This window comes from Sebastes fasciatus, chromosome 15 (assembly GCF_043250625.1).
Source record: "Sebastes fasciatus isolate fSebFas1 chromosome 15, fSebFas1.pri, whole genome shotgun sequence".
Classification (NCBI taxonomy): domain Eukaryota; kingdom Metazoa; phylum Chordata; class Actinopteri; order Perciformes; family Sebastidae; genus Sebastes; species Sebastes fasciatus.
Genome location: NC_133809.1, coordinates 5,945,341 through 5,958,037, shown reverse-complemented (window position 1 = coordinate 5,958,037; position 12,697 = coordinate 5,945,341). Strand labels below are relative to the sequence as shown.

At 40.4% G+C, this 12,697-nt stretch overlaps 1 protein-coding gene across 1 annotated transcript in view; it reads right to left on the bottom strand.

Moving 5' to 3' along the window:
• Nucleotides 1-5,779: 5,779 nt before the first annotated feature.
• vps39 (VPS39 subunit of HOPS complex) overlaps nucleotides 5,780-12,697 on the bottom strand; it is a 33,085-nt gene continuing 26,167 nt past the window's right edge. Inside the window, exons 22-24 of the mRNA XM_074660913.1 lie at nucleotides 12,076-12,210; nucleotides 8,954-9,045; nucleotides 5,780-8,473 (exon numbers count right to left, since the gene is read on the bottom strand). Of these exons, the coding sequence (XP_074517014.1) occupies nucleotides 8,392-8,473; nucleotides 8,954-9,045; nucleotides 12,076-12,210 (309 nt within the window). The 3' untranslated portion in view covers nucleotides 5,780-8,391. The remainder of the gene's footprint in view (nucleotides 8,474-8,953; nucleotides 9,046-12,075; nucleotides 12,211-12,697) is intronic.

Genomic DNA, 12,697 nt, shown 5'->3' with positions numbered 1-12,697 from the left:
GTGTTGCACATTTAAAGCCACACAAATATCTATCTATAGTATGAGGCTCCCTGCAGGCTTCAGAGGGGCTGTAAAACTTTATTGGTCCCTCACAGGCAGAGATTTTACACTAACAGTATATTCATTCAATGATCATCAGTTTTTACAGCAGGAAAAAAAACACAGAAACTTCTCGAACCACTGTTGTAGTGAAGCTCAGTGTTTGCACAAAGCAAACACACACACAGCTGTGGGGCGAGTCACAAGGCTTCATGAGGAAATTGCAAGTTAGGATGCTTGTGTTTTATATCTCTGAATGCTCAGTCTTTTCAGTGCCTAACAATCAAGTATTCATGGTGCATGAGGATTTTTAGATTCAAATCTCAAAGGAAGTCGAGTCTTAAAGAAAGAAATTGTTTGGCATTTTGGGAAATACGCTTATTTGCATTCTCGTTGAAAGAAGATCGATACCGCTCTCCTCTTTGTCGGTTAAGTATGAAGCTACAGCTAGGAGTTTGTTAGCTTAGCTTAGCACAAAGACTGGAAACGGGGGGGAACAGCTAGCCTGGCTCTGTCCAACGTATTCTCTAAAATGGTTCGTATGATATCTTACGAAAAAGGTATTCAGTTTTCCTACGAATGTTCAGCAACATGTGTCACTTTCCGCTTGTTACATACAGTACATACAGTCTTCCATCTTCACAGGAAACAACTTCCTTAGGTTTAGGCAAACAAAACCACTAAATTAGGTTTAGGTAAAGATCACGGTTTGGCTTAAAATAACTCTGGAAGTGGCGTTACTTACCTGACAAATAAATCCACGTTGACCTCTGTTCACACGGGACCTGAACGCCGGTCTCCTGGGTGAAAGTATGCTGTTTTTTGATCCACCCATCCACCCCAACCTCCTCCCTACAAGGCGTTCATCGCTCTTTATATTTCCTTGTTCACGATTACGTTAATTACACACAAATTGATTTCATGGGATTTACATGAATTACAGTGTATTGCTTTTCGTAAATATAGCTACAAACGGTGTATGAGAACAGTCTGCTACGTCCAAACTAAGGTAACAAAAGTTGCCTACCAGAACCTTTAAAGCTCGTCTGTTTAATCTGTACAAAAAGCAAAGTGTAAAAACCAGAAGAGATGGCTTTTACTGGAGGTTATGTGCCAGAATATTTCTTGGCCGGGAGCAGTAACGTCCTGTTAATTAGTGAGCTTTAGAGGGTCAAAATATTAGCCTGTCCAATACTTTGGTTTATGACCAAATACCACACAAAATATCAAACTAATGACATTCCCATCAGCCTCAGCTGTACTTTGGGGTTTAGAGCTAATTTGAAAATTGTACAGTAGCAGGTTAATGGAATAGAAAATGCTTTGTCTACTTTTTGCCTGCAAAAGACAGAATTTGTGTTTGGTTTGCATGTGCAAAACCTGCTATTAAAAAAGGTACATTAAAACACATTTATGTAAAACACAATACACAATAGAAGCTACATTAAAAGGAGCACCAGGTACTTGATGGTGAGGACTGAATCAAGGTTAAATAAATATAAAATGCTGTGTGCTGAGGCAGCAGGATTAAGATATTTTATGGAAACTGTTGCCATAAATAAAATGCTAAACTAAGAAGTTTAGTGGAGTGGAGAGAACAATAGATGGAAGCTGGTTTGTTGTTAAAAAATGGGCATCTTTGTCTCTTCTATGATAGATTTAATCTGATTGTTGAACGTCGGTGCAGAAAACTGTGTCTTGAAATAAGTATTTGGTTGTTGATTTTGAGAAACTTGACACCAAAATCTGACACTTAACCTCAAAGTTGTAGATCTTTGAAACCAAACTCCAGTGTATCTGTGCTGGAAATAACTCGATACAACCGTACGTCCTCTACTTTTGGCCGGTTACCAGCAAGAAAAAGGAAAATATCACACAAAACTGACCCAGAAAACTTAAACCACAGCTGCGTTTCTCTCTTTAAGTTACTGTACTATCCTTAAAGAAGTTCAACTGTTTTCTTAATCAGTCAGCAGACACAGCTTTTTTCCAAGTGACGTCTGATGGAACAAAGCATCATTTGTGGTTTGTATATGCGAGTCACGCCACCAGATGGGTGGAGCTACAGGATGCAGAGGCTTGTGAGCAGGAAAGTACACTAACTACAGACAATGTGAAACGCTGTTTTAAACCACACCCTTCTCTCACCTGAGCTGCAACACACACAAACCAAATATTAGCAAATAAAAGGAAACCCTGTTTGCTTTGGGAGATAAGCACACTTCACATATTATTGTCGGTAGAAGGTGACGATGCATCCGGACTGTCGGAGCCGAGCCGACATGGTCGACTGGGAACTGGAGAAGGTCATGTTGTCACAAGGCACACGGTGGATTAGGAGGAAAGAAAAGAAGCAGCAGCACTGTTTACACACACACACCTACTAAACTCACATCTCTCACATAATAAAACACGGAGAATCATATCTTGGTAAGATAACAGAAAAAACAGATGCACGTGAAGACATTTTTCATTATCTGATGACAAATAGAGAAACCGGTTCTCAGGGGAAAGTATTTCTACTCTGATTCAGAGCTCTTACTCTCTATGAAATGGTATTAATACACTTCTACTGTGGCTTAGCAGGCAGCCAGCTGTCAGCGTGTGTGTGTGTGTGTTATAGTAAGTCTGTGATTGTATTTAGTCACAGTCAGCAAAAGAATAAGTTGAGAATAAAAGCTTCTCTACAATCCTCAAACTGTGAAAATCACAGCTGAGGCTGATGGGAATGTCCATTTTGTGTTTGGTGGTACATTTTCTTTTATTTTTATTGCTGGTAACAGCCCAAAAGTAGAGGATGTAAAGTCATTCTGAGTCCAGTGCAGCTACACTGGAGTTTAATATCCTAACTTAACCCAAACTTAAATCAAAGGAACACTGACGCACCATGGATATGTGGCAGGTAGGTTTTTAGTAGAGCAGAGAGCAGCAGTTCGTTTGAGGTGAACAAGCTGGCAAGCAAACAGGTTAACATGAAACAAACTGGCAAGACCGCCAGCAGGAGCTGGAAGAGCGGCATATTGACAAACCATGAGTGGCAACGATCCAGTGGAGGCTGTCAGTCCGTTGGAACAGGTTTATGAAGTGAAGAGGAGCTACTTGATTGGTGGACAGGTGTGCTGATTGCAGGAGACCAGCAGGAGGGTCGATTGCAGATTATGTCCAGGTGAGAAGGAGAGAGAGGACAAGAGGGGGATAACAAGCAAACAGACTAAACCAAAACACACCAAGCAGGTGTCATGGAGGAGGGACCGTGGCTGCAACACATTCTCATCCCAACTCGTCACATACTGACGCTTTGTCAGACCCCTCTGCGTCACTTTTCTGTCGCAGTAAACACGTGATTAATGTTGTGAATTAAACAAAAACACTTGCTTAGGTTTAGGCAATAAAACTAGTATATAGTATATAGTTAGGTTTAGGAAAAAGACAACATGGTTGGGCTTAAAATGACTACGTTTGTACAGTGAAATGACACTGAATGTTGTGAACACGAAACACGAACGAACAGCTGATTGTAAAGTGAAACTTAAAGCACGGGACACAGACAGTGGTCTCCTGGATGAAAGCCTTGTGTTTGTTGGACCCGTCCACCTCCCCTCCTACCCACCCGGTGTGTTTCTTTTGCTCATTTAACTACATCAACACAGCACTTTCCCTCAGTGTTTACATGCCGTGGATGGGTTTACATTGTAGTTAATGGAAAGCCTGGTGTGTCTCCTACCACCAAGAAAGGATGCCTTGTGCAGCGGTATCGCACACCAACGGCCGTGACAAAGCGTTGGTATTTGACGCCCTGGGAATGAGAACAGGCTGGATGAAAAGTCAGGGGATCCAAAAAAAGTGATCCTGAGGGGACCATAAATGTCTGAACCAAATTTTTGGGCAAACCATCCAGTAAAAATTTAGATATTTCAACTCAAAGACACAAATGTGAACCAACTAATGATGGAGTGAGAGTAAAAGTCAATCGCCAAAGTTACCCCAATTGATCGTCTGGGAATCATGAATGTCTGCGCAAAATTTCATGGCAATCAATCCAATAATTGTCACTAAAAAGCAAAAATGTTCCAGTCTGGATTAGCGGGTGGACCTAAACAAACAAAACACAAAACAGATGGAAGTTTCAACGTCTTTAAATCACTCATCACATCTTCATCATCATCATCATCATAATTTGTTCAGTATTTACACAAACAAGTCCTCCATAAAAACCCGGGAGGTATTTTCTCCCTGCCAGCTCTGCAGAACATAAAGCCCAGACTGGCAGAGTTAAACTGGGCAAACGGCTGCCTGCTTTGCCTCACCGCGTCCAACTGGAACATCTTTTCCATTTGCACACTGGCGACCCTTTCCAAGACATGACAGCATCCCAGTAAAAACTCATTCACACACACTCAAAAACGAGAGCTACAATAATCTGGAGCGTGATGAAATATTCAGTGTTTGTCTCGGCCTCCCGGACTCTGCTTTTTTAGAGTCACAGGGGACGTTTGAACGATCATGTTGGAGCTCCAGAGAGGCGTCTATTAGCAGAACATAATCTGATGGTTTGGGTTCTCAGGCTCGATCCGGCCCAGACGACGACGGAGTCATCGGGATCCAGCCGAGGCCCCGACGTGGAGAGCAGTTGGCAGACGTCGCTGTTAGGGTGTGTGTGACTAACGGCGTTGCTGAGCAGTCGGGTTGTTGTGATTCTGTTACTCCAGCTGGCTCGGCTCAGTGTAGGAAGTCCATTAGCGGGAGCAGTATTGGGCCTATCTGGGGGGAAAGGACTTCCAGATGAGAGATGTGGACGCTGACTGTCCATGAACGGATAAGTGAAGTGGAGCCACTCTTCTTCACAGGAAGAGGAAGAGATTTAATCTGAAATGCCACACACAGTCTAGATTTTTTTTTCCAACATTTAACAAAAAATAAATCATTCAATATCTGAAATAAGATCACAATTCAGTCTGCATATGTGTGCATCCTCCTGTTAGGTGTATTTTATTTCTGACATTGTAAACGGAATTTTTTAATTGGTTCATGCTTCATTTTATGGAAGTCCATTACTGTCATCAAAATAAATGGAGGAATAATAATTAAAAATGCAAAATAAGGATACTACATGTAAGTCAAATTGTTAGTATCAATTATGACACAAAAAAAAGAAATTAAGAAGCTATGCAAAATGTTTGACTCACCATGTCAAAACTAAGAAATAACAGGCAATCAATTAATATTTAAGATATGTTAAAATCATTAGTAAGCAAACCTGTTTATGTATTAGGGAAAAATACTAAAATTCAATTATTTACTGCTTTAAAAAATCGATACTATCAGTTTTATACTTTTTTTATTTACGATTTCATCATTTTGATTTAAAAAAATCTTCATAATCCTGATTTAGTATAGTTGTGTACTAAATCAAAATTAAGATTATATGACATTTAGTCAAAATTAAGATATTCCAAGTCAAATTTCGGACTTAAAATTTGATTTACCCGAGTCACTATTTAGAAATAACTATACTTAATATTTCATGAATTTGAATGATCATTGAATCATTTTACTTAACAAATCCTAATTTTGACTTAAAATCAAATTTTTCTTTATCATTTATAATCTAAGTGAAGCAGCTTCCCACAATTTGACTTATCTAATTAATTTGACGTTTTATGTTTTTGATCTCACAACTTTGACTTTATTCATTGTCCTCCTGGCGTTAATGGGCTCCCGTACATTTTAGACCAAAGTATATTTTCACACCGACCACTTTATTTTTGGGGTTTCCATCAATGTCCAACTTAAAGAAGAATCAATCTTGCATCAACTAAATCTAAATGTGAGCAAAAACAAGATGCTAACACAGTAAATACCAGCAGCACCAGTGTGAACATCTGCCAGATGGTGTAGTATAAAACGTGAGTGGAAACGCTTCTTTATTACTGATTAAAGCCAGACAGACAGACAGACAGACAGACGAACAGACAGACAGACAGACAGACAGATATGTGGTGCCAGCTGGGTCGCCCCTCCGAATCAAATCACTTCAATGAGAAGTCATTAACACTCTCAGTCTTTATACAGTGTATACACACACACACACACACACACACACAGTGGGATCATTTTACAACTAGAAAAAACAAGGCAAGAAAAACAGAGAAACAGTCTTAGCAGAGAATGTGTGCAAACCTTTAAGAGCAGAAGAGGAGGGTGAGGAGATGACGATAGTGCTACAGCTTGTGAGAAAACTTTAAAATGTTGCAAGACTTAGTGATTAAAAAGACAAGTTTGAGTCACGTATATGTCCAGCGTGTCACAGAGCAACGACACCGTGGACTCCAACTCAAAAAAACATACATTCATTGCGTTTATTCCATGTCATCCTGCTTCTTGATTCACCTCCCGGTCGGACGGTAAACAGACACATCTGATAACAATATTGCCATTAATTAAAACGCACAGATCAATCAATCATTCCTTCCGAGTCATTCACATTTCTTCCAGTTCTCATCACGCAGACGTTTTATTCAACAATAAATATGACAGGACATCCATCCACTTTTAAAGTGCTGTACGTAATGTTGTGATCCGTCTTAGAGTGAGACTATATAACTTTTGAAAGATGATATCACAAAATGTTACTAATAAAAAGTTGAATTCATTAGCAATAAAACACACACAGCTGTTTTGCTGCTCCAGCTTGACTTGACCTGATATGACCAGTAACTAATGGTGGCTAATGTTAGCAGACTCTCCACTACTGTAACACTCATTGTCACATTGATGTTGGGCTGCAACTAACGTTTATCTTCATTATTAATTAATCCGTCGTTTTATTATCTTGATTAAAAGGACCAGTGTGTAACATCTGGCAGCATCTAGCGGTGAGGTTGCAGATTGCGGGTGTAGAAAATCTACGATGGCCGATGTGAAAACTCGAATAACCCTATCTAGAGCTGTTGCAAGAGTAGCGTGGGCCATTTAGAGAATAGCCGATCCAGTGGGTAGAGTGTGTATGTATGTGGGAAGTGAGTGGTGAAGCAAGAGAGAGAGAGAGAGAGAGAGCGTCGAGTGACGTCGGGGCTTAACTCCAGAGCGAATAACGTTATCGACTCCGGCCCAAGCAGTAAAAGTTAACACAGTGGTTTGTCTGTTCTGGGCTACTGTAGAAACATGGCGGTCGGCTCCGTGAAGAGAGGACCCGCTCCCTATGTAGATATAAACGGCTCATTCTAAGGTAAGTTTCAGGTGATTATACACTAAAGAAAACATAGTTATTAATATTATATTCCATTTCTGCCAATACATCCCCCTAATTGTTACACACTGGTCCTTTAAAGCAAAAGGGAATTAAGGAAAATTCAGTGTGATTATTCTGTAATTACCACTTGCCAGGCTATCGTTCAAAAGTTACATCTTCTCACTTTAAATCTACTTCATAAACTTTTAATGTTTGGGAAATAAAAAAAAAAAAATGAATACAAAGACAGATGAGTACTTCAAATAAAGCATTAAAGAGAGGATGATGTCTGTTAGAAATCACTGTAAAGACACTAAATGATGAAAAGAACATCGCCGTGAATAAAGTAGTTAGAGAAGCCGCCTCAAACGTTTAAATAAAAATACATAAACACATCGTAAGACGAATGCTTGTTTTGCTTAGTCAGTGCCGGCACATGCGAACAAAAACATCATGACAGACATCTGACTTCACTGTAAGTACAATCTTCAGAGTCACAAAAAGGCATTTAACTGTACTCCTGCAGAGCGGGTATGGCGTATCAAGCAGTGTTTGAGGCCTCACACAGTGTTACAGGAGGAGGAGTGGTGGTGGGAGGCAGGAAGAGAGACAGAATTAAAATAAAGTAATCATCTCCTGGTGAGCCCTGACGTCCTCCGGGCGTCTGTCAATAGCGCCTGTTTTGTTCCGAGGCGACGTGGAGGGACGTGGATCCCTTCTAGCGTTACAGTAACATGCTTTTCAAATGTCAGACTCTCTACCTCCCTCTCTCTCTCTCTCTCTCTCTTTATTTCTCCCCTCCTGTTGAGTGTGCATTCCTCCTGTTACTTCATGCACAGAGAGGAAGAAAGTCTCAGCGTTTGATTGCAGAAGGAGGTCTCGTTCTGCTCGGTGGGCCGAGCATGACAACAACTGTGCCCGAGGTTAACTCAGGTTAGAAAATGTCTGCACTCTTTAACTTCTGTAAAGTGCTTTGGATACAAGCATCCGAGTCCACAGCCTGGAGATTACCTCCAACCTCCTGATGCACTTCTAGTTCAAAGATGTCCGAGCATTGAAATCCACAAAGCGGGAGGGAGAGGGGTTATTTATTAGTTAACCGTTGTCGTCAGGTGGAGCGGTTACTGCTCGGTGGGACACACGTTGCGGTCTTTGCAGCAGAAGTAATGCACCACCACGCCGTTAGGATACCTGGCGAACGCACTGAAAGAGAAACAGAGGATGCTTTACTGTTGGATTATTACTCGATGCATCACAGCAGATAAATGAGCGTTTCATTAAAATTTAGAGGAGTGAACTAAAAATGAACAGGGCGTGAAATTAACAGCAGCTCAGGGCATAAAATCACGCTCAAGTTAATAAAATCATAACTGCAGACACTAAAGAAGCTGATAAAAAGAGATGAAAGATGACAAATGGAAGATGTGGTTCCACTGACAGTGTTATAATACACAAATTAAGGAGGATTGATGACAACCCTCAATAACTCTACAAAAGGCACTTTTTCAAGATTCACAGATTTGTCACTTGCAATAATAATAATTACAAAATAACATAAAGGATAATATTTCAATATATAAATGAATGCAATTAAATAAATAAAAAAGTTGTTCATACTCGTGTCATAACAAAAACCTCCGCTTTTTTTGTGGAAAATAAATTCCTACACTGAGAGGGTGTTACCTGTTTCCTATTTTCTTCTTGCAGACTCTGCAGGTCTTTTCCTCCGTAATGACACATTTAACCTGCTGGTGGAAGATTCGCTCCTCCTGCACCTAAAAACAGAAAACATGCAAGGTCAGCAGAGATAGACGGCAAACAGTACATCAGCTCTAACATCTCGTTTCTGTGGCAGAAACTGTTTCTGTTACCATCGATGACGAGCTGCAGCCAGAGTTCTGACGAAGACCAAATGCTCTTCTCACATCACCCCAGTTTTAGCCTCTCTGCACTGGTTACCAGTTTCTTTTAAAATCTTACACATAACTTACAAGCTTTACATGGCCAAGCACCAGAATTACATCAGTGAAATTTTAACTCCTTACTGTCCAAAAAGGCCTCTCAGATCTTCTGGTTCAGGCCTGCTAACGGTTCAAGAGTCCAGGTTAAGGTCAAAGGGCGACCTCCTCAGCTTTGGAACAGACTTCCAGGTAGTAGCTTTTAAATCCTGTCTTACAGAATTGCCTTTTGGCTGGACAACTAGTCTTATCTGTTTACATAATACAGCTCTGTGGAGCAACCATGTGATGTCAAGTTTATTTCAAAAGGTACAGTGTGTAGGATTTGGCGGCATCTAGTGGAGCAACGGAAGTCAGACGGCGGTTGGCGGTCCACGGTTTTGCACTCTGCTGCTCACGTTACCGCAGTTTCACCAGCGTGTCGGAGAACTACGGTGGCCTTCAGGTAACGTAAAAACATGAAAGGCTCTCTCTAGAGCCAGTGTTTGGTTTGTTCGTTGTATTTCTGATACTTTTCGATCAGTACTTCCCGACCTGACGGATTGAACACCAACAATGGAGTCACAAAATGACTAAGGAGTTGAGAGAAGATTACAGGAAAAGAAAATAAGAAAGAACTTGATGGAACAAAACTTTGTTTATTTTTGGGATATATATTTATATATATATATATATATTAGCTTTTTTCTTGCAAACAATACTTTTTCATCTTCAGGCCGCTGAAAATTTAAGTCCAACAGAAAGTCATACCAAAATTTTTTTTTCAAACTTATTGTTAATATGTTTTTATTAATTATTAAATGTATTTGGGGAAATAGCAGATATACTCATTAAGAAAAAGTGAGCAAACTTGCACTGTAGCTTATAAACCATACTAGGCAGATAGCGTGCTGTTAGCAGTGGTATTGAAGAGTAATGACCACACCAGTATCTAAGCATCTAAGTGACTTTTGCGTGCTCACATGATGTGCTGCAGCTGAGCAGCTAAATAATGATCTAGCCTGCAAAGCTGGCGTTAGCAGTGAACCTTTCCCTAATGAAGGACAAGCTAAGGTGCAGGAGAAGATGAAGTTAGATAAGAAGGAGACTTTAGCAGGAAAGCTAATGTGGTGGTTGTTCAAAGTCTGTGGTTATTGTGTTGTGTAGCAGGCTGCTGTCTGGCTGTTAGTCATTTTGTCTGCCGATGATAGAACGATGATGTTTCTGCACATTACTGATGCAAAGGTTTGATGGAAACAAGTTCTCCGTCTACGTAGACAAATTACTAACGGTTTCTGTTTTGTTTTTTTCTCAAAGGACAACAGAGGACATGTGATTTACAGAGCAGATAAACACGCAGTTTAATTTCAGTTGGACTCCAATCTGACAGGAAAAATCAATCTTCAATTGAACTGCTCTCAATTAACAGACATGCAACGTGTGGCCAGAGGCAGTAAGCAGAGCCTGCTTTGTATTAGAGGCTGGGAACCCTGCCGCACTACACAACTACAACAGATCTGATTATCTATCGATGAGTTGATGTAAACAGTGCTTTTCGTAAAATGTGGCTGTCGCTGTTCATCGCATCCTATGTGGTAGAGGAACTATTATATAAAGTTTCTGTACTACGTATTACGTGACATAGAGAACATTTAACATAACACAGTATGTTTAAGACATGAGTGCTCTATTTCAGCAACTCTGGTCGGGTGTCTATTGCCGAATTTATCCACATTGTTCCAGGATCAAATCTTCAAATTCCTCTCTAATAGTTAACATTTGAAAAGTCATATGGTTCTCACTATTTGTCCTTCAACCTGAGCTCCCAGTGTCACACATGAACACATCTACTGTAGCTGGTGAAGCGTCCTTGATAATTAAATGTATCTCTCGCAGATGACGGGAAGCAATTTCATTGCCGACCCTGCTCTCTGACTTCCCCAGAGGGAAGACAATAAACTAGTTCTCTCTGAGAGGATCAATAAAGTTTCACATTATCTTAATAAGAAAGGAGGACGGAGGCTGGATTCGTCGTCAGCACACAATAATCAATTCCCACCACTTTTTCTTAAAGGGTAAGTTTGGTGTTTTTCAACCTGGACTCTATTTCCCCATGTTTTTGCATTTAAGTGACTAATGTGGAGAACACTTTTTGAAATTCGTCCAGTATTGAGGGAGAACGCTGCAGCCGTTAAATGCGCTAATTGCTCCGGGCAACTCCTCACCGTCAATTTACCTCCATTAAAAGTGCTTGTTTTTGCCACTGACTGGCAACAAAGTTATGGAAAGGACCCTACAGAGAAATAAAACGTTTTTCCTTACCTATTGCTTGATACGATCTGTTTGTTATTGTGTCATGTGACTTGTTGCCAGAAGACAACGGTGGAAAACGTGAGTGAAAGTTAGAGAGAGGAGTGCCGGTGTTGTCAGAGTTTGTTGTGTTGGAGTACAGAAAGCGTAGCTCAGTGTTATCTAAAAGATTTTCAATGTCATGGCTGAATATTTAGATGATTTCTCCTTGAGCGAGACTTGGTTACACCCAATAACAAACAGACCGCATCAAGTGAAAGGTAAGGAAAATGTTTTATTTCTCTGTAAGGTCCTTTCTATAATGTTGTCAGACACTTAAAATAACAACCTGAGCATGACGGTGGCAAAAACAAGCACTTTAAGTGGACTTACAAGACGGTGAGGAGTGAACGATTACATCGCAGCCCGCTCCAGGTTGAAAAATACAGAAGTTACCCTTTAAGAAAGGCTTGTTTTTAACTTCACGTAACCGTCAGTCACGTCTATAGCCAACTATGTTAGAGGTTACAGCTGAAATTTGAATCTAATTTCCATGTAAACAAATGCTCCAGGACTCACCCTGAGGAACTCGGCCTGCAGCAGACTCTTCAGCACCTGGTTGCAGCGTTTCCTCTGCGCCTTCTCCTCCAGGACGCTCTCCAGGAAGACCCGGATCTCTCGGATCTGAGTGTTTGCTGGCAGAAGATTGATGGCCTGGAAAAACAAACAAAAAAAAGGTTGGCTTGTTAAACACTGTTGCCCAGACATTATTAGTTTTTCCGTCATTATGAGAGGGAACTATATAGATGGGAGGAAATCAGATGCAAATTACACTAATTTTAAAAGTATAATCTATAAAATAAGCATCTTCTCCTCTAGCAGAGGAGGTGATATTCATGTTTTGATGAAACACTGTATTCAAAGGGAACAGTGATAAAGACTTTGAATCAGAGAGTCATTTCCACATTCATCTGACACATTATTTAATAAAGGAACTACACAACTCATTAATCATTTCAAATTGATAATACTAAATGAAATTACTCCCTGTTGGGATCAGTAATTTGCTGCTACATGACTTCCCTAACAGCATCTTCCCTTACCTTTAGAAATAACATTAACTCGCCTGTGTGCTTCTGAGTGAACGCTCAGGGAGACGAAACACAATCAAGGCCAGTGCTGCTGCTGTCCTCTTGTTCAA